This window comes from Dermacentor variabilis, unplaced genomic scaffold (genome assembly GCF_050947875.1).
Source record: "Dermacentor variabilis isolate Ectoservices unplaced genomic scaffold, ASM5094787v1 scaffold_12, whole genome shotgun sequence".
In the NCBI taxonomy this organism is placed as follows: domain Eukaryota; kingdom Metazoa; phylum Arthropoda; class Arachnida; order Ixodida; family Ixodidae; genus Dermacentor; species Dermacentor variabilis.
Genome location: NW_027460280.1, coordinates 36,035,141 through 36,058,026, shown reverse-complemented (window position 1 = coordinate 36,058,026; position 22,886 = coordinate 36,035,141). Strand labels below are relative to the sequence as shown.

Below are 22,886 nucleotides of genomic sequence, written 5' to 3'. Positions count from 1 at the left end.
TGCCTTGTCTCCAAATACTGGCTCATACCCACTCGGGGGATTGGACAAGAAGCAGGCGGTTTCAGCTATATTGATTAGAATTGAGATAAAAATTAAATTTGCCAAGGAGAGTGTGAGTTAAAGATATTAGGAAAGAAGTTATTGCTACTGTATCGCGTCTTGGTCTTTTTGCGCAATTGGGTCTGATGCCACACATCATTCCAGCGTTTCCATATGGCCCCTCGCGCTCGTGCATGCTTTTCATGTTGTTTTATTGCGAGAGCAATTATATCGACCATCAGGCCCATTTCTGCCGTCAGCGTCGCCGTCACCTTGAGATTCCATATAAAGTCCAAGAGCGATAAAAACGTTGCCGCGCGCCGTATGCTGTATCATCATCATCATCATCATCACCACCACCACCTCCTCCACCACCACCACCACCACCATCATCATCATCAGCAGCAGCAGCAGCAGCCTATTTCATGTCCACTGTAGGACGAAAGCCCTGCTGTGTGCTATATGTCCGAGCGAAAGCGTGCGACGGTGAGCCGGCGATCGGGGCTCAATCTGGCGCACGCAACGGCGGAAACTGGCGAGAAAGCGCGCCGCTTTCCGTCGCGCGCAAGCCTTTGGGGGGAGGGAATGGTGGGGGGAGGGGGGGCGTTCTACTATGGGCGGCCGGGGCGGCTGCGCACTCCGGTCGGGCCGCTGTATCTTCAAAGTCGTCTGCCACGGATAGAGTCCTCGCTGCGCTGTGTTTTTGCGGCGTACTTAGCGTTGATCCGAGCGGCTTCACGAAAGTCAATTCGCTCACTGCAGCGTTTTGACAGCGAATTTCCGCGGTCATCGAGTGGGATGTGTTCATGCTGGCTTGTGCGTGCGTGACACCATGCTTGTTCATTTAGTTAGTATGCATATGTTTACAAGTTTATACGTCCGATAAAGCTACTATCATCACTTAGTAAAGCAGTCCACAAATTTGCTATCGGAATCGATGCCTCGCCTTTCGGGCAAAACTTCAACTATTTTTTTCCTTGTCTGACGAAATTATCCAGTGTGCGCCAGGCTGTACAATCGCACATACAAGTGCTAGATTCTGTCGCGCACAATTCGTGCAAGGTGAATCGTAGGCAAGGTCGATAGGCCCAAGTTCGTGCCATGCCTCAACAATGTCGTATACGAAATCCCCCTCCCATGCGGTGTATCGTAGCGCCTAGGAAGACGAACTTGCTGGGCCAGGGCAGTGGGGGAAAGAACTCCGATTTATTGTACATGTGTACATATACAGGTTTTACGAAGGGGTGTGTCTTTTTATCAAGAACAGATAAGTTGTTTGCACAGCATGCACATGGTGCATGCGTATTGACATACAATGCGCTTGCGCGGAACACGTGTGGCGCTCGGCGCCCAAGATACTATACATGCGGGTCTTGTTACATCGGCCAAAAGGGCCGGCATTTAAATGGAAGGTTGCAGAAACATTCTTCCAGAATGAGGAACGCAGGACTATCACACTAGACAACCCATTGCGCAGCTTGTGGTTGCAAGCCCACTTTTGACTGCACACGCTTACTCCGGAGAAATAAAAATGAAAAACGCCCGCGTCATATCAGTAAATGTGGTGACAAGTGCGTCAGCCAGGCGTCACTGGCACTACAAAACAAAGTAAAACGCTTTTTGGGTGTATCTAACCGTTAAAAATATCCCACTATCCCACGTGTTGTGCTACCGGTCTTCCTATGCGTGAGCTTCCTATTTTCATAGTGTTTGTAAGCAATAAAATTTGAGTCGTGAGTCAGCGCTCGTGTTACGTCCTTCTTTGCCCGTGTTGCTTTGTTCACGAAAAGTAATGATGCAGATGGTACCGACTCTCCCAGCTAGCTACCGCACTTGCGGGAAATGCGTTCAAACTTATTTACCGATTGTCAAGTGAGGCACGATCACCGTGGCAAGCGGGCGTCGCTCGCTGATGTATACAACGAGCGACATCATTCGCAAGCGTCTGTAGCGGTAGCTGAAGCAGACGACAGTCGGGGTGGAGGCCATAAAGTTTCCTGGAATTACCAGAGGGAACTCCGGCGATGCTATCGTTAAGCCATGATGAGAATGAGTGATAGTACGTACATGAATTTGACTGATTTTTGTGTTTGGGGCTTCAGACGTTTTGGCGGCTTCGTTTATTGCCCTTTATCTGGGCCTAAATTGGCATATATTTCAAATCAATCGATACTTTTTTAATGCAGAAGGTAATAAGACTCTGCAAGCATGCATAATTGCTGCTTGAAGTGGTTCCGCTTGTGCATGTGACAGTGGCACAAGGCGCCATGTCTTCGAATTCTGCCATCGGAGAATTTTAATTATGTTTTTTTATTGATGACGCAGTTCTTTCTTTAAAATGATCATTTTTCAAAGTCACGAAGTCATTTAAAACCAGAAGGCCTAAGTTTAGACAAATAGATGTATTACCCATAATTCTCCTTCTGGTTCAGCTGCCATGCTTGCAGCTCGCGTAGGCACTAGCGCCACTGTTCCCTCTAGTAATTGTACGAAACTCTGTGGGGAAGGCGGTGACTGCGGTTGGTGACACGGAAGTGAAAGAACCCTGCCAAATCTAGCGGCTGGCGCGGAGCAACTGCTAGTGTCATCCATCTGTAGCACAAGTGGTAAAACTGCTCTCACACCACCTCAAGAAAGGAACACTGTTAGTAGAGCAGTCGACTCTCCTGTTTATCTTATGGCATCTTCGGATGGCCGTTTTCGGAGCACTCTTGAGCGCTCTCGCGAGCGGCGTTCTTTTCGGCTGGTTGAAAGAGGGTGCGTGCCTTGCGTTCGGCTGGCTCTTTTCGATCGCTCTCCCCCATCTTCGAGCGCCCTGAGGCGCTCCGAGCGCTGCCGTCGGAACAGGGCGTCTCGACGAACGCTCGTCCCACCTGTGCGTCCGCCGATTTTCCCGGCAGCGCCGGGAGCTTTGGATACTCGAAACATTGGACGTTTGCAGTAGTCCCGTGGCTTTTCACGTTTGGCTTGCGCGCTTGCCTCTACCTCCGAGTTCGTGGAACGCCGGATCTGCCTGACTCTGCTTCGGGGTATGGAGGCTGCCAGTCGAAGATACCATGAGCGGCTGAAAGAGGGTGCGCGCCTTGCATTCGGCTTGCTCTTTTCGATCGCTCTAATGCACCTTCGAGCACTTTGAGGCGCTCTGAGACCTCTCGTCGGAGCAGTCGTCCAGATCGAAACGTTTCCCTCAACGTCCCCAACAGCGGCTACGGCGTTGGGGACGGTCCGCCGTAACCTAGGTATTCTACGCCACTGCACGCTGGCGTCTCGACGAACGCTCGTCCCACCTGCGCGTCCGGCGGTTTTCGAGGCAGCGCCGGGAGCTTTGGCTACGCGAAACATCGCACCTTGGCAGTAGTCACGTGGTTATGCCTCTGCCATTTCTTTATCCGTCGCGTATACACTCTGATTACACAATGTTCGGCGAGAACATGCGCAACACTTAGAATGAACGATAACATTTGATTAAGTTTCAAATCATGCAGGCGCTGCTTGCACTAAGCGATAACTTTATTGTTAGCTGGTGAAATGCAGTCCACGGATAAAGGATAAAGTACACATGTCAATATTACAGTTTCCTTATTTTACATTCTTAGAATAAACTAAATATGCGCCCGGTGGGTGGGCTATGCTGTGTGAATAAAGTGAGATGGCAGTGTGTATTCACGAGACCGTCATAACGCAGCACCGCAATTCTGAACGCTTTAGCTCACAGGACCCAAATGCATAATAGCATATCTTTTTGTTCACTACAGTAATCCACGAATATGCACGGCGAAAAAATGACTACGACTGCCATACCCCAAGGAAGAGACAAATAAAGCTTCGATTTAAATAAATGTTGACTGAGGAACCGAATGACTGCGGGTCCGGCTCAATAGCACAATGTACTTTCTTAAGCTCTTGCGTGTGTGATAGAGTGCGCCACATGTCTGAAGCTGATCGTCCCAGAGACTGGTTAATGACACGTTGTAAGAATGCAACGAATGTACATATGGCACAGCCAAAGGATAGAAAGGAAACAAAAAGAACACTTTACCTTGCACTCTAAAAGAAGTTTAGACCCTTTGTGGCTTATCGTGCCCCCAAACAATAACCGTCATCTGCCTTGCTTGCGGTTCCTCTCTGGAAAACTCGGTGCTCGCTACTTTCCTGCCGAGAATCCTTTGTCAAGCTGACAAGCCGCAAGCCGTTCGTGACTATGAAGTACGGGGCTCGCAGCGTTAAATGAAGAAAATTTGGGAAAGACAGATGACCATTATTGTTTGGGGATAAAATACAACCCAAAGGGTGTAAACTTTTTTTAGAGTGTGTTGAAATGGTTGGGGTCGGGCATGAAATATATGGTAGCTGGCCCATGCCGTCATCCAACTTATCCACGCTGAGGGCGTTGTTGAAGGGAAAGACCTGTTCTCATCGAGAACGAGGAATATGGGATTTATTTACAGTATCTACATGAGAACGTTACAGTTCATGAGTCTAACATGACTGAAAGAGGAACTGCAGTAAAACACGCTGTGGGGCTAGTTGGTGCATAGCTTTCAATAGATTAAGCGCCAAAAATGACAGCACACAAGAAGAAATAGACAGGACAAGGCGCCTTGTCCTGTCTGTATTTCTTCTGGTGTGCCGCCATTTTTGGCGCTTAATCTATTGAAAGAGGAATGCACCCTGAGGAGCCGGCAACGGCTCCTTAATACACTCTGTCCTCCATAGATCCCTAGGGGAGGGAAAAGCGGCCGTTCGGCAAAACTGAGCGTCCAAGGTCATCGTTGCCGATCCGTGTTTGAGGGGGAGGGTTTACGCACTCACTTCCGCACTGGTTTCACTGACCACACCGAGGTGAGAGGGTTCTCGCAGACACGGGTCCTGCCCCGAGCAGGCGCCTCTTCATCCCAGTGTTAACCCTACAGACAATGGCCGCCGTTTCTGTCCATGACTTCCAAGCCCCGTGAGACGGCCGCAAGACATCTTCTCCCAGGATTTCCACCGCTTCTAACAAGCCGTGACGGCGACGGCGAATCGACTAACAATACTTGGTCCGCCGACCGCGTTTAGTCATAGCGGCGCCGTGGGCGTGTTGATGCGGCACATCGTCACCCCTACAATACGAGTCGCCGCAGCAGGTGAGGAAGGGTTCCTCGGTCGCTTCTCGAAAGCTCGCCACCTCCGCAGCTGCAGCTGGCTGGGAAAATATTGTAGGTCGGTACCCTTGCAGGCCGTTCGTAACAGTGTTCTCAGCGTTCGAAAGCGCGAAAAGCTTAACTGGCCGCCTTTGGCAAAGATTATCTCAGCAGAGGCGATGTCGCATCGAATCTATTGTGAGCTTCAGCTCTAAACATAGCTGTATTGGGAAACCAGGTCAAGCAACCCTGAGAGCTGTTGGACGTTTTTCCGAACAAGAGCGGAGAGCCGGGGTTTTCAGCCTTGTACAATGTGACCGTGCTTTATAAATCTGCCCAATTAAACGTTTTCCACCCTTTCCGCCCGCTTCCTCCGCTCACACATGGCGCAGTCGACATCCGCAACCTGCCACAGCCACTTCACCGCCAAGTAGGTCGTCGTGCCCTCGACTGAGCGCTGTTGAACGCCAAACCTAAGCCTACCTAGCCTAGCCTAAGCCTACCCAGCCCGACGTGTCAACAACGATGTCGTTCATCAACTGGCGTGTTGCCACCGCAGAAAACCTCGCCACCTTGAATGCACAGTTGATTAAAACTGAGCTGCCACACCGAAACCTATCCATAACCGGCAACAAGGAGGAACTAATCGACCGACTTCTGGTTGATACCGCGCAAGACCCACCGCTAAACCACGAACCCGCGCCATGCGTGCCCGCAAATTCAGCGTCGTTGCCTACCATGCCAGAGCCTACGACGCCATACCCAGCCATGCCAACCTTCACGTCAGACCCAGCAGAGAACATGCAGCGCATGGCAGATTTTCTTCTCCAAAACATGGCCATTATGATCACCACGATAGCAACTCACGCGAACCCAGTGCACGTGACAACGCTACCAGACCTCTCAGCTTCGCTGCCTACCTTCAATGGAAGCGGTACCCCTACTTTCAAGCACTGGATAGAAGAGCTCGAGCGCATCCAACGACTTTCACGATGAAAAGACTCAACTCTCCTCGCTATAGCGCAAGGAAAGCTACGTGCAGTCGCAGCAGACTGACATGCCTCAACAGGGCGGCAGCTTACCACATGGTCCATCTGGAAGGCCGGACTCCAAGAACAATTCGGCGAGCAACTTTCGATCATACAGTGGCTACAGAAGGTCACAGCCCTCACACAAAAAGCCAGAGAGAGCCTGCAGCAGTACACCATTGCAATGCTCAAGATCATATCACGCTATCCAGTTCCCATTACTGACAAGGAACGCATTGAATACCTCGTTCAAGGCATTCGTGACGACCAGGTAGCCACATCTATCGCTGTTCAGCGAACTCGTACCGTGGACGACTTCCTCAGCATTGTGTCCGAAGTGGACAGAGCATTGGACCACGCCCGCCTGATCCGATCTCCGCAGTCAGCAGAGCAATTCGCAAGACAGCCGGGACGCCCCCAAGTCCAGAGTGCTACTGCCAGAATCGACAGTACTGTGAACTCCTCGCAGACTGCTCGACCATCTATGTTCCAGTACACCACACGCATGACGCAGCCTCCTCGTTTTAACAGCCTACCACCTGCGGACCAAGAGTCGAGGTACGAAGCCATTTCAGCTAAGTACGGTTCCCCAGCATACAGAAGACGACAAGACTTGAGAGATGCGGTGTGCTACAACTGTCAAGAGAAGGGTCACCTTGCAAGTAAATGTACTTCACCAAAGCAACCTTCTGGTGAGAATAAGCCAACAGTCCCCAAAGCACAAACAGCCTGTGTTGGCCGTGTCGATGACACCCTGTATGGATCCAAGTTCAGATGTGCCGTCGCTACCGCTCAAGTCAAAGGACTGGGAGAGATCAGTGCTTTCCCAGACAGCGGCTCAAATGTCACCATTCTTGCAGCAAGCTTAGCATCAAACCTCAATATCGAACGGTGGACCAAGCCACCTTTGCTTGTCGTTGGTGGAAGCTCCGTCATGCCGGAAGGATCTGTCTTTTTGAGGATCACCATTGGACCTCTAGCAGCAGTTGTCGAATCAGCCGTCCTTGAACGGAACGCCCTTCCCCTCATTCTAGGAGAGGATTGGTTTTACGCAGCTCAAGCTGAACTTCACTTCAAACCTACAAAGCTGCCTGTGATCTGCCAACCATCTACGAACGTTGTCGTACAGTGCAAAGAGGAACTATTGCCAAGAATGTCAAATACAGTAATTTTGACAGCATCTGCATTGTCACGTTTTGATCCCTCGCAGCCCACGGCAGAGCCGCTTCAATTCGAGCATGAGCCGGACGAGAATGAACCCTTGTGGAGCCAGCTAAACAAGGCAGCCCTAGTTCAACTGGAAACCACATGCCCCACAAGCCCACTCCAGACAAGCTCCTCCAGCTCGTTGCCTTCAGACCCACTTGATAACGTCCCTGGCGATCCCTTGACTGAAATCTGCCTCGGATCTCAGCTCAATCCCGAAGAACAAGCAGCCGTAATGCACATTGTACAACGACATGCTGGTATTTTCAGCACCAGCCCTGAAGATATCGGTCTATATGAAGGCATCGAACACGAGATCAAGCTGCTGCCTGACGCCAAACCCTACGGTCGACAGCCGTACCGTTACACAGCCAGTGATAGACAATTTCTCAAGCGTCAGACAGCGACTCTGCTTGAGAGTGACATCATCCGACCATCATATGGCCCATGGGGCTTCCCTGCAGTGGTAGTGACGCAAAACGACAAAAAGAGGCTCTGTGTGAATTATATATACCTCTGAACCAAATGACAGTGAATGTCTTGCAGCCACATCCCCGGGCTGATGACATTTTTTACGACCTTGCTGGAAACTTCCTGTTTGCGGTCTTGGATTGGTGTTGTGCATACTGGCAAATCAGAGTGAAATAGGAAGACCAAGAGAAAACCACATTCATCACGCACCAGGGTACTTTCAAGTGGACTCGAATGCCTTTTGGGTTAAAGAACGCACCTTCCACCTTTCAAAAGGCCATGCACAAACTCTTTTCTCAGCTAAAGCATCGACAGTCCACATCAGGTGTACGCACATACCTGGACGACATCATCATCATCGCCAGCACCTTGTCGGAGTTCCTAGATGTTCTGGACGAGACTTTGACTCTGCTGCAGCGGGCCGGCTTCAAAGTTTCCCTGAAGAAGTGCAAGTTTGCTGTTTCTTCGGTGAAGTTTCTCGGATTTCTGATCTCGGAACAAGACAAGCAACCAGACCCCTCAAAATTGAAGCACTCCTACGAATACCAGTGCCAAAAACGTCAAAACAGGTGCTCTCCTGGCTCCAAACAGCCAATTTCTACAGACGCTTCATATGTAACTTTTAGAAGATTGCTGCGCCTCTCCAAGCCGCCATCCGCACTGTTGTGTTCGAGTGGACACCTGAGTGCTAGAAGGCCATTGACACTATTCGCTCTGCACTGACATCAGCGCCAATACTTGACCATTTTGACGCTGATGCACCTACGACAGTCGCCACAGACGCATCTGCTACAGCCCTTGGGGCAGTGCTCACCCAAAAGAAAAACGGCGAAGAGACTGTGATCGAGTATGCCAGCCGATTGCTCACAGAACCTGAGCGTAAACAGCACAGCAACGTTTGGGAAGCTTTGGCCGTGCATTGGGCCATTACAGTGAAGTTTCGACATTACCTACTTGGACGACGGTTCCATCTTCTGACAGACAACTGGTCAGTTGCCTGCTTGACGACAAACTTTAAGCCCTCTCGACGCTTCACAGGAATGCTACTCCATCTAGCAGAGTTCGACTTCTCTGTTGAACATTGACCAGGACGTCAGAACCATGTGGCTGACATGCTTTCACGTTACTCATCCGCCACAGTGTCTCAAGCCCACACCCTCATCACAATGCAAGCTGAAGATGAACCATGCAAGGCCATCCATGCAAAGCTTCTGTCAGGACAGGAGAACCAGAACTTTGTTGTGGCCAATGAAAACCTCTACAGGATTGTGAGTCCAGATCTGTACACAATTGTTGTCCCAGCCAAAGTGCAACAGGAAGTCCTTGAACTTGCTCATGATGCCAATGGACACATGTATGTGTCACGCACCCTCACAAAGATCAAAGACTGCTATTGGTGGCCGAAGATGGCTGCTACTACGAAAGAGTATGTTGAAGCCTGAAGTTTGCCAGGTACACAACCGGCCTACGACATGTTCAGTTGGTACAATGTGTTACACGCCTACTACTGAGATTCCCTTCAGTGCCATAGCTCTTGACCACATCACAATGCCAGGAACAGAAGAGAAGTACATCCTCAACGTCATTGACTTCACAACCAGATACATTGTCCCAGCAGCGGTGCCCACAACCTCAACCAAAGATATGCTGAAGCACTTGCATTCGTTCTACAGATTTGGAGCTCCTGACGACTTTCTCTCCGACCATGCCAAAGCATTTGAGTCTCACCACTTAAGAATTTCATGCGCATACACGGTGTGAACATGCATTTTAGAGCGCAGCTCTTTGGCGTCCGTTCCTGGGTTTCGCGTCGTCGTCGTCGTCGGCGTCGTCGTCGGCCTCGTAACCAGCTCCGCCCCCCTTTCATCCCCCCAGCGCTAGCAGCGACCGACTGATACCGCTGGATGCCGCTGACGCCGCTAGAGAGTCAAGATAACGTGACTGCATAGAACACCGTCGCCGCCATGCAGAAAGAGGAGGAAAGGGTCCCCCCCCCTGTTCTTGTGTGGCGGATAGCTGGGGTTGACTCACTATCGCCGTCAGCGGCATCAGTCAGTCGCTGCTATCTCTTCCCTCCTCCCTTTATCGTGTTGTCCGCTTGCTGCGCGCGCTTCTGCCCCCATCGTTTGCCGCTGGGTGTACACGCCGCCCCCCTCCGCTTCCGCTTACTGCTGGTTGCTCTCGACGGCGGCGATGAGCCTCCGCTTCGGCGGCGCGAACTGCAGGGTCTTCTCGGCGGCGGCGATGAGCTTCTGCTTCAGCCTCGCTTACTGCTGGTTGCTCTCGACGGCGGCGATGAGCCTCCGCTTAGGCGGCGCGAACGGCAGGGTCTTCTCGGCGGCGGCGCTTAGCCTCTGCTTCCCCCACGGCTGTGAGAACCTCGCGAGGCACTTGTATAGATCTCGTCTTTGAGAATCAAGCATTGGTGTACCAAGTCGAACATATATCAGTCTATTTCTCCGACCACAAAGCTTCCTTCATGACTGTCAAGAACTGTTAGTGGAGTCTTTGTTAAAGGAATACGTGTGAAAAATAAAAAAAAATTATGTGATAGCGCATACATGTGTTGCTCGATTTCTTTGCCTCAATCTATCCAAAAGGTGAAACAGCTTATTTGCTGCGCTCAAATTTCGCATTAGGAAGTAACGTAATCGTCGGTAATTTTTTCAGTAGCATACCGTGCTGCCAGCAACAGACTTGTTGAACCAGCCAATGGAACACTTGTGACAGTACTTCGAAAACTGTGCGATGGTGATCAGTCACTTTGGGTCACGAAACAAGAAGAAGCCGCTTTCGCTGTCAATAGAACCCCCCATCGAAGCAATGGCTTCTCGCCCTTCGAACTTTTGTTTGGGTTCATACCAAAGGTGCCACATCAAAAAGTCCGTCCACATCAAGCCTCTAACCCCAGCGAAAGTCAGTAACTCGGAACAACCGCAAGAAACTCGGAAAACAATATATGACAGGACCCACTGCGATGCATCATTTGACATTGGCGACTTTGTATGGGTACGCCGACAAGAGCCTATCCTACAGGGATCTGAAAAGCTTGCTCCCAAGTTCAAAGGCTTATACCAAGTCATACGCAAGAGAACTCCAGTCACCTACGACGTTCGACAGGTAACCAACTCCAGAATGTCTAGAAAAGATACTCGAGTTGTTCATGTAAGCCAGATGAAGAGGTACCGTCCACCATACTTCGACCCAATCCTGGCTCAGCCAACTGAGGGAGATGAACGCCCTACTCCAGACTCCGCCGACTTGCTGCCCGAGGACCACGTCCCTGTTCAGGCCACCGCTGAACTTTTAGACGCACATACCTCACCTTTACATGTAGATGAAGCCTCGGCCCACCCTCCAAGTCGACGCCCCCTACGTTATCGCACACGACCCCGACATCAAACTACCTGTCAATGCAAGAGTAGTTTCTCTTTTCCAAGTGGACATGGACTTCTAGGTGAGGTGGGACGCGAGCTTCAGCTCTAAACATAGCTGTATTCGGAATCCAGGTGAAGCAACCCTGAGAGCCGTTGGACGTTTTTCCGAACAAGAACGGAGAGCCGGGGTTTTCAGCCTTGTACAATGTGACCGTGCTTTGTAAATCTGCCCAATTAAACGTTTTCCACCCTTTCCGCCCGCTTCCTCTGCTCACACTATAAACACCGGGCCTCACGGCGCACGGGATTTCAGGAGCCATCATCATCATGACAAGTGCCGTGGTGGGTTGCAACAAATACGTAGACAAGGCAGAAGAGGAAGATCTTTGAGGTCGATCAGGTTTAACACATATGAACTCGACGCCTACGTTTGTGTATGCCAAGTGATGTCGACTGTTGTTGGAAGCGACTATGAGCAGTTCTTGATGAACCTCTTTGTCGATGTCGATGATTTGGGCGCCGGCGTCATCGACCCACACCAGATGTACAAGGCATTGGCGTACACCATAAGTCCGTTCCGGCACCGCTCCATCACTGAGTTGACCGCGGCGTTCCTGATGACCCTGGTCGACCGAAACAACACAGGTTTCGTGAACATGCAACAGTTTTTACGCATACATCAGATTTTCTCCCACTTCTGGATGGCCTTCCGGATCTATGACCCCAACGATTCGGGTTGGATTAAGTACACGGACCTCGAAGCTGCGATGGCGTACTGCTGCCTCCCGATGACGGAGCGACCAGCGAACGATGTGCTGCACCGAGTCCACCGCAGGGCCCGGTTGTGTCTTGACCACTTTATTCGACTCTGTGCTCTGTCTATGAGCGATATGCTTGACCAGTAATGCTGGACAGTCTGAAGTCGTCGACTTACCATCCGCAATAAAATAAATAAAAACTGCCAGCATGTTCTCTGGAGTATTCTTATCGTGCAGGCTCAATGCACAGTGCACAAGAGGTGACATGTTGCAGCACAAAATGCAACTGAAGTTTTGCTTCTTCGTTGCCCAGGGAGAAATGATGGTGATGATGATGATGATGATGATGTTTTTTTGTGGCACAGACGCGCACATATGGCAAAGGGTGCTAAGCAAATGGTCATGAGTTTTCAATCTAAAATTGTGAATGGTAGATGTAATATGTTTGCAAAGAAGCCTAAGAACGTGTCGCTGTCAAATGCCTAAAATACATACGTATTAAAACGAGAAGAAAGGGGGTTAACCGAGGGGCCCGATTTTTATTAGTCATATTGTTACGTATTGGTCATATTGGTAACCCTGTTAAGGTGCCGATAATCCACGCAAAAACGCCATGAAGCTTCCTTCTTTTCTACCAGTACAATAGGTGACGCCCATGGACTACATGACGGTTCAATAATGTTCTTGGCAAGCATTTTTCGAACTTCTGCGTGAATAACTTGACGCTCAACCGGTGACACTCGATAGGGGCGGCGATGAATAGGAGGGGCATCGCCGGTATTAATGCAATGTTTAACAGCTGTAGTTTGGGCCAAAGGACGATTGTTAAAGTAAAAAAAATCGTGGTAGGAAAACAGAACGCGGTAGAGCTCACGAGTGTGCTCGGCACGGCATGTCGGGCGCAATCATTTTCTGTAAGTCGGCGATGGTACAAGTTGCCGACTGCGATGGTAGAAGAGCATCAGCTGAATTGTCGTCTACTGCAATAGATGCTACTGAGTGATCCTCGAATGAGCAAAGCTGGGCCAGAGACATCCCGCGTGGCAGCACTTGTGTCGTCAAGCCAAAATTGACCACTAGCAGGCAGACGCAATTCGCCGTGATAGATAAAACTGTATGAGGTACTGTGATCCCGTGTGTAAGTAGGACGTCTTGCACAGCAGCCGCGATGTAGCGACCGTCGGGCACTGGTGGGGATGACACTAAGTCAACGTAAGTCAGTGTCGAAGGTGGCAAGCGAACGAAGTCGACAGAACTGAGGCGACTGGGGTGTGGTTCAGCGGGATCCAGAACAGGCAGGTCAAGGCGGAGTACTGGCGGAACAATCGATGAGAGCCGAATGTGCGGAAGGGAAGTCTAAGCCGAGGATGATGTCGTGGGGACAGTGGGCGATGACTGTAATTAGTATGATAGTGGAGCGATCGGCGAAGGAAACGCGAGCGGCACACATACCAATTAGAGGGGCTGTTCCGCCATCAGTGACACGGACAACAGGTGTCGTGGCGGGCATGATTATTTTCTTCATGCGGTTGCGAAGGTCAGCGCTCATTACCGACAAATGCACCCCAGTGTCTATAAGAGCAGATACAGAAACACCGTCGACTTGCACGTCAAGAAGGTTCAGATGAGTGGGCAACGTCAGTAGAGGATTTGGCGGCGTAGGGATCAATGAAGCGTCACCTCGAGGCGCTGCATCACCTAGTTTTTCGGCTGGGAGCGGCGTCCGAAGGGAGTCGGCGAAAAAGAGCGACGTGGCTGGGGAGAGCGAGATTGTTGTCGTTGGGGCGAAAGCGAACGAGAATAGGAGCGGTTCAGTGCAGGAGAATCAGTGGCGGCCTTACCAGAGTGTGCGACATAGGGACGAGAAGGGCCACCTGAAGAGCGAGAGTAGTCAGTATAAGTAGACAGGGTCGGGGAACTCTAGCTACTGCGACAGTGCCGAGAAATGTGCCCGATGCGATGGCAGTGAAAACAAATGGGCTTGTCGTCAACAGTGCGCCATTCAGATGGGTTGCGGAAACGTGGTGGGTAAGAAGATGCTGGACGGGGCGGAATCGATGCAGCTGGGTGGTTATCAGGGCGATGGGCTGAGCAGATGGTGTGAAGGCCCATGTTTGCGAATTCCTGGCGGACAACTGCCTGGATCAGGGAAACCGTGACTGCAGGTGCGTTGGAGGGGCTGGAGTCGAAAGCAGCCGGATAGGCGGCCTCGATCTCACGCCGGACGATCCGGGTAACATCCGGGTTGGTGGGACGAGGAGCATCGGCACAGGAAGATGCCGCTGGGGTGTTGGGCAGACGGGCAAACTGCTGGTCGATAAGTCGGCTTTTAGCGAGTTCCAGGCGGCGGCACACTTTTATAACTGCATCCACGGTCGCCACGTTGTTGAAAACGAGCAAGTTGAAGGCGTCATCGGCAATGCCTTTGAGGATGTGGGAAACCTTGTCTGACTCAGTCATGTGTGCGTCAACTTTTCGGTACAGAGCCAAGACGTCCTGAATGTACGTGACATAGGACTGTTGACGTTTGCACACGGCCGGAAAACGCCTTCTGCGCGGCAAGTTGGTGACCGTAGGGGTTGCCGAACAAGTCTCGGAGCTTTTGCTTAAGCGAATCCCAACTGGTGAGCTCATCTTCGTGCTTCCGAAACCAAACTCGAGGTGTGCCACCGAGGTAAAAGACTACGTTGGCGAGCATGATAGTAGGGTCCCACCGATTATTGCGGCTGACGTGTTCGTAGAGGCTGATCCAATCATCGACGTCTTCCCCATCTTTGCGCGAGAATACGCCATGATCACGGGTAGGAGGGAAAGTGATGTAGGTCGTCGAAGTGGCAGCAGGTGTCGGAGCCGGCAGAGTCGAGTTGTCGCCGGAAGCCATGAAGGAAGGCTCGACGTACCGTCTACTGCGAGGCTCCGTGACGAGGTACAGGGAACGTCCACCTCCACCAGATATGTTACGTAGGGAGACGCAGACGAAAAGCTATATATACAAGTATATTTATGAGGGAATACGCCGCACTTGGCCAAGAGGCAACAGCCCGCGCTAGCCTCTAATCGTCGTCTTCTCACTGCTCACCTCTTTGTCATTGTAAACACTTTTCCGTAGCAATATCATAAGAAGCCAACAGACACTGGCACCAAGGACAACATAGGGGATATTACTTGTGCTTAATAAATGAAATAAAGAAAACGATGAATTAATGGAAATTAAAGTGGATGAAAAAACAACTTGCCGCAGGAAGGAACCGAACCCACAACCTTCGAATTTCGCGTGCGATGCTCTACCAATTGAGCTACCGCGGCGACGTTTCCCCAGCCACTTTCTTGGGTATTTGTGTCCTAGTAGAACCCTTGGAGTGTTAGCCAGCGCCACCACTCACAGACCTTGGCGGCGGACGTGGAACGTCCTTTTTGCCGCAGGCGTCACGAGAACGGGATCTTTTTGGGTGAAGGCAACTGGTCAATAAATCCACACATGCTACCTGAAGGCATCAATGTTGCCGGACTCCCAGGGTTCCACTAAGACACATAGAGAGAGAGAGAGACAGAGAGAGAAGAATAGAGGAAGTTAACCAGTTAATAGTCTGGTTGGCTACCCTACACTGCGGGATGGGAGAAGGGGAAGAGAAAGAAGGGAGAGAGAAGGTGTAGGTACGTGTACGGACAGCACTTCAGTTAAAGTCGCTCGAGCAAACCAGAAGTTCTGAGAAAACACAAAAGTGCCTTCACTGCCTTCTGAGCCGATGATCGGTCGGGACGGTGCTCTAATATTGTCTGTTCACTCAGAGGACGATCATCTAGTTTCCTGAATGTGTTGAACAAATACTGTCTTTGTGCTTGAAATTGAGGACAATGGCACAATAAGTGGTCAATGTTCTCCTCGCATCCGCAAACATCACATGCAGGACTATCAGCTATTCCAATTAGTGCTGAGTAGGCAGTCGTGAAGGCCACTCCAAGCCATAACCGACATAGAAGAGACGCTTCACGCCGGTGCAGACCGGCTGGAGGTCTGAGTTGAAGTGACGGGTTTAGTCTGTGCAGTCTTGTGCGCTTTGCATGTACGGTATTCCACTCTGCTAAGGAGATCGTGCGTGCTGGAATGCCAAGTTGTCTCGCGGCGTCGGTCCTTGAGAGAGGAATGGCGACGCAGCAGTCTTCTTGGTTTGACGTTTGAGCTGCCTTATCGGCGTCATCATTTCCAATGATGCCGCAATGACCTGGTATCCACTGAAAATAGATATCAGGGCCTTTTTACCTTAAGTGATGGACAAGTTCCGCGATTTCGCACGTGAGCTCATCGTGAGCTCCATGTCGGAGAAATGACTGCACACATTGCAAGGCCGGCCTTGAATCGCAGAAGATTGCCCATTTACTAGGACTTTCGGCATTTATCACTTGAAGCGCGTCGCGGAGAGCCGCGAGCTCTGCAGCTGTAGACCTAGTGACATGGGAAGTCTTGAACCGCTTGGTTATTTTCATTGCTGGTATAACTACAGCGCCGCTGGAACTTGTTGATGTAGTTGATGCCTCAGTGTAGACGTGTGTGCAGTCGCTGTATTTCTCGTACAAGAGAAGTAAAGTTAGCTGCTTGAGCGCTGATGATGGCAAGTCCGACTTTTCTGAAGTCCTGGGATTGTAAGGTTCACTTGAGTACGGCGCATACACCATGGAGGAATGGAAGGCCTTGCCGCAGGTGTGTAACCTGACCTGAAAGAGGCATGGTGCGCGAAGACAGTCGCACTGAATGTCGTGTGGGGCCTATCTACTGGGAGACTTGCCAGGTGGTGGGTAGGGGTCCGGGCGAAGTGTCTTATGTGCACAGGCATTGTTTCAATGCTAATGTGCGTTCTAATAGTGAAATATTGAGCAACTGCAATAACTTCAGTCGTTGACGCACTCCGCGGTAGAGCGAGACATATCTTGAGCGCTTGGGCTTGGATGCTTTGGATTATATTCAGGTTAGTTCTGCAGGTGTTGGACATGACCGGTAGGCTGTACCGCAGGAATCCAATAAAGAGGACCCTGTACAGTTGCAGCATAGAGTGTATTGGCACTCCCCAGGTCTTTCCTGCAAGGAACTTAAACATATGGCAAATTCCTGTCAGGCGTTTTTTCACATAATTCACATGAGGGGTCCAGGAGAGATTTTTGTCAAGGACCACCCCCAAAAATCTGTGACTCGTGCTGTAGGAGATCATGCGTCTGTCGACGGATATCACGTATCGAGACATTGATTTCCTGGTAAATGCCACCGCTGCGCACGTTTCGTATGATACACGAAGTCCTTGTTCTCGAAGATAGAATGATGTTAAAGTGGCTCACTTTTGAAGCCGCGCGCGAAGCTGCAGTCGCATCACAGCCGACGTCCAAATGCAAATGTCGTCGGCATAGATGGAGAGCCTAATGGTGCCTCGCAGGATGTCGCTGAGTCCAATGAGTGTTAGACTGAAGAGCGTTGGGCTGAGTACTCCGCCCTGAGGCACCCCACGGTTACTGTAATGCTGGGAGGTCGGGCCATCCTCGGTAAGTACGAAAAAGGATCTCTTATGTAGATAGCTACTTATCCAGAAATAGACTTTGCCGCCAAGTCCTACTGCCTCTAACGCGTTGAAAATCGCTTCGTGCGTTACGTTATCGTACGCTCCTTTAACATCCAGAAACAGGGCAGCAGATAATCTTTTGCAGGACTTCTGGTACTGGACGTACGTCACCAAGTCGATAACGTTGTCTATGGAAGAACGGCCACGCCTGAAACCGGCCACTGCATCTGGATATACCTGGTAATGCTCGAGGTACCATTCTAGCCGTGCTAGAACCATCCTCTCCATTAGTTTTCCGATGCAACTGGCAAGCGCAATTGGTCGGTATGATGCAATGTCTACAGGCTACTTGCCAGGCTTGAGCAGTGGAATTAGGCGACTGGTCTTCCATTCCTGTGGAACCGTACCTGTCTGTCAGGAGCTATTGAACAAGAGCAGGAGCACTTTTCGAGCCTCTTCGCCAAGATTACACAGGGTACGGTAGGTTATACCGTCGGGTCCTGGTGAAGATGAACGCTTGCACAAGGCCAGTGCAGCTTCGAGCTCGTCCATGGAGAAAGGACTATCCATGCGGGGTCGCGTGAAATCGGTGAGTGGCGGAACGTCGATGTTCCAGCGGAACTAGTTTCGCTAGCAATCCTCCTGCAGAAAGCTTCCGCTACGTCACTCTCGCTGCATTGTTGGTGAAGGGCCAAAGACTTAAAAGGGTGGCGCTGCTGAGGGGTTCCACGGAGACCGCGAACAGTTCTCCATATGTGAGACAAAGGTTTTCGTGGATGCAAAGATTCGCAGAATGATTTCCATCTTTGCGATTCAAGTTTGTCCATGCGACGCTGAATTTTCTTTTGAGTTCTTCTGGCCAACCTCAAGTCATGTACAGACTTCGTGCGCCTGTATCTTCGCTCTGCACGACGACGAATTGCACGAAGCTTCTCTAGCTCAATGTCATATTCGGTGCGTGTATACGTTCTCAAAAGCGAATGTTTCGCAGCCTCTAGGGCACCTTTTATGATGTCCTCTAGGCTAGAGGACTAGGACACATAAATACCCAAGAAAGTGGATGGGGAAACGTCGCCGCAGTAGCTCAATTGGTAGAGCCTCTCACGCGAAATGCGAAGGTTGCGGCAAGTTGTTTTTTCATCCACTTTAATTTCCATTAATTCATCGTTTCTTTATTTCATTTATTAAGCACAAGTAATTTCTCCTACGTTGTCCTTGGTGTCAGTGTCTGTTGACTTCTTATGATACGTATTAAAAGTATGGCAATGACTGTAGTGATACGTGCTATGAACATAGACGATATTACTACACTGATGGTAGACTTAAAAGGTATCAGTGGTGCTAGTTTCCGAGTAGCACTACTGCCGTATTAGAGCACTTGAACGCGAGGGACTGAAGGTGCGTACAATACTAGGTGCAACATCGCATTAGCAGCGAGACTGGGCTACGTATCTCTTGGGCGGAAAACGCGTGCAGTGTACGAACGTTATTTTAAAAAAAACCTAGAACAGATTAGGTGTCGAAGAACAGGTTTCTACCAAGAGAGAATGTGGGATAAAGTGGAATACGTTGCCGGTATGTTAAAGAAAAGTCAATTTTTTCTCTCAGCTTCTGCTTCCAGACACTTCAGCAGGACTTGGAGGGTGGTCAGCTCCTCACCGCATCTACCACAGATAGGAACTTCACCACCAGTCAGCAAGTAATTGTGTGTGCCGCATGTGTGTCACATTTTTAATCGACAGAAGAGAATATCGGTTTGTCGTGATTAGATTATTGATGATCGACTGCCCATGGGTAGCCTACTTAAGTGGAGCTTATTAGGGACTTCGGCGTCCTACGGGCAGCCAATAGCTCCTTACTTTTCTACGAATCAAAAGCTTCAAGTCTGTGGCAGTGACTGCTATGGAAGAGTTGCAAGCTTTCGTTGCTATGGACGAGGTGAATAGGTCGGCAAGAATATTACCATCGATGCATCAATGCCCAGGCACACAGCATATTATGACACATTGTTTAGATGCATAAGAAGTACACAGAATCAAGTAAAGGTTGTTGTAATTACAGAATTTTTATGCTTTTCTGGCGAAATCAAAGGTTTGACGACACTTATTGAGTCGTTCAGGATGTCGCTATCCAGCGCCATCCTGAAAGTCCAACAAGGGCTAGTAAGGCGTGCACGCAGGGCAGCTACCCTCAGCGGAACCCTGGACTAGGGAAACCGACCCTGAAGAGAAGATGGAAGACTCCATCTGAAGCCGCAAAAACCACTGTAAAATAGAGCAAATAAACGTTTTTCATCATCATCATCATCATCATCATCATCATATCAACTGAGCTTACACGCATTCAGGAGGGCTCTCTTGTGGCAGGTTGCTTGTGGAAAAGCGTGGTACATATGGTATTGCTTATGGCAGACTACGAAGGACGCTCACAGTTTGAAAGCACTTTTCGAAAAGATGTAAAACTAGAATATGACCTCTACTCATGAAAATACCACTCATTCGGCTCTACGTGGAGGCTCTGTACAGGGAGTCTTTTTTAGACAAGATATATTTTTTCATAAGAAAAGCTATTAGCCTGAGCACCTGTCGTCTTTTCATGCATGCTCTGCGGCGAGGCGGAAATGCTTTGCCGCTGCTTAAGTTACTCTGAAAAGACAAATGAACAAAAATTTCTTAACTTGACTTTTATTAACGTGAGGGCAGTTGTTTGTAGAGAAAAAATGCAGGGCGTCAAAACTTATGGAACACTCATTTTCCAGAAATCGAAAAGAAAAACACAGCACGTAGTTTGCGATACTCTTCATCGAAAGTGAAGGACAAATCCAGGCAATATCGAGAGTGAACGCGTCCCGTTGCTCGTCAGACGGCAACGGCCCGTAAAGAAGTGTGGGGCGAAGCTTGAACGATAGCACGCAGCGGCAAAGCTTGACCCGGCGCACATGCCTGTAAGGCAAAGCGGCCGCATCCGTAGGTGCCGCGACTGGACGAGACGTTCAGTTCCGAACTCGTTGCGCTTGTCGTCACGGGGCACTTTGGACTGACATGATGGCGGGGCCGCCTTTTCTCTCCCGCGGCGCTCGGTTTCGATATTGCCTGCATTTGCCGTTGAAATTCGGTTGTATCTCGAATTAGGTGCGCTTTTCAAGAGCTTTAAAAATTTAGGGGCATTAAAATGTGCCTACCTTCCAATTCGCAGTTTGAACAACTGCATGGCCCTAACGCGCTAATAAACAAGTTAATAATGAATGTTGTTAATTATTCTTTGCAGAGTAACTTAAGCAGTGGCAAAGTATGTCCGCCTCGAGGTAGAGCTCGTATGCGAAGACGACAGGTTTCGCACGGTCCCAGCTTTATTTAAAAAAAATATGTATTGGTCTAAGAAAAACCTGTATAGGACCCTGAAGGCACCCATCGTAGGCGGATGCCTACATAAGCAACAGGATCCAGCATCTTTTTAGGGATACTAAAGAGAAAAAACAAACTATTTGAGCTGTGTTAGTAAATTACCCTTGCAGAATGCAAAAAAAAAAGCCACTCTTACCGCTAGGTAATCGAGAAAAGATACAAAACATGAAAGACGGGTGGCGACACCGTCTTGCAATTCCCACACCAGGCCGCCGTGACGTAATAGATTTGGACGTCCTCTCAGCAGGCCTATAGGTAAATTTGTATCGCTAACAATAAACTACAGTGTACTCCAAAAGAGCCAAGGCTGCACTTAGAAAGTTTCAAGAACATGTAGAGAACAAACAACGATCAACATGCGAAAAATGCAAAGTATATTTTCGCATTTCAGTTTTGGCGCAAGATTCAAGAATGATAGTTTGACTTTCAATTTCTTTTCTAATAATCAATCTATTACCGCAATATCTCTATCAATTTAGACAAATTATGCGTTTCTGTTTAGTGTCCCCTTAAAGCACTGGGTGTAGCATATTGATAAATTTTGGCACCGTAGTCTAAACGTGACCGTATGATGCTCGTCTACAGGTTCAATAAGCACTTTTTGTCATTGCCACATGATATGTGCGACATAATTTTCAGAATGGATGTTGTTTTAGCATTTATCCTTGAGATGCTTTATGTGGGGATCAAGGGTCAATATTGAGTCAAGTGTGATGCCAAAATTATGTGTTTTTGCACTCGAAGGTTCTTTTTTTTTATAAAGATAACGTAGGAAATTTTATGGGGATTTAGCTGAGCCCCATTCCTATACTCTGACACTTTATTCAGGCGAAGCTGAACATGTCGTTCTCACACTGCGACGTTAAGCGATTTGAGTCATATGTGCAGATCATCGAGGTGTGCAAAATAAAAGATACTCTGTTGTATAAATTGACGCGAATAATTCATTTGGTGGCCTACAGATAAGTACGCCACCCTTCGGTACCCCATCTTTCTGTATAAATGGCCTAGACAAAGCATCACCCATTCTAACACGGAATCAATGGTTCGATAAGTAGCTTTGAATGACACTAAGCCTGTAGTCATGGATTCCCATTTCTGATAGGTTTCGCAAACTTCCGTAATGCCAGATAGTATCATATACCTTCTACATAGCGGAAGAAAGACATAAAAATATGTTTGTAAATAAAGGCATCGAGAATGTTTCCCACAATGCGTACGAGATGGTTGGTTTAGCATTGGCCTTTTCTAAAGAAAACTCCGCTCATCGAATCAAGCCATTTGTTAGATTCAAGAAAATGTAAATGTCAGCGATTTTTTTTCCGAAAAGTTTAGAAAAGCAACTTGTAAGCGCTATTTATCGGTAACTTGCCGCCGAGGAGGTATCATTACCCTGCTTCAAAACTGCAACAACAACAGATTATTTCCATGCAGCTGGCAAGTACCCGGCCACCCAAATAGTATTGAAAATTGCGAGCAGTGTCATTTGTGTGTTGGTGTGGAGGTTCTTGATCATGTCATATGCATGATTCTGTCCGAGAGAGAGAGAAAAAACTTTATTGTTCAGTTGATCGGAGTTATGGCAGGTCTGGGTGGGGCCCTCAGTCCAGGGCTCCACTGGCTCTTGCGGCTCGCTGAGCTTGGTCCAGGAGGGCCAATTGCCTCCCCTGATCCTCGCTTGCGAGTAGTGCCTCCCACTGCCGTACGAAGTCTGTGACGCTTAGAAAAGCTGAATTGACGTTGGTTGGCCGCGCCGTACATTCCCACGTTATGTGGGCCAGCGTCGGTTTTGCGCCGCACCACGGGCAAGTGTCGGCGTAATGTGTCGGGTGCTTCTTGTGTAAGAGGTTTAGGTGTGGGTATGAATTTGTTTGTATGCGGCGCCAGTCTTGAGCTTGTCTTCTATTTAGTTTGCAGTGCGGAGGGCCGTAGGT

The 22,886-nt window shown here is 49.4% G+C and overlaps 1 protein-coding gene across 1 annotated transcript; it reads left to right on the top strand.

Annotated features, from left to right (window-relative positions):
* The first annotated feature begins 11,690 nt into the window (after positions 1–11,690).
* Positions 11,691–12,149, top strand: LOC142565804 (programmed cell death protein 6-like). The gene has a single exon (XM_075676341.1). The coding sequence runs from the start codon at positions 11,691–11,693 to the stop codon at positions 12,147–12,149; it is 459 nt and encodes a 152-aa protein (XP_075532456.1).
* Positions 12,150–22,886: the final 10,737 nt, after the last annotated feature.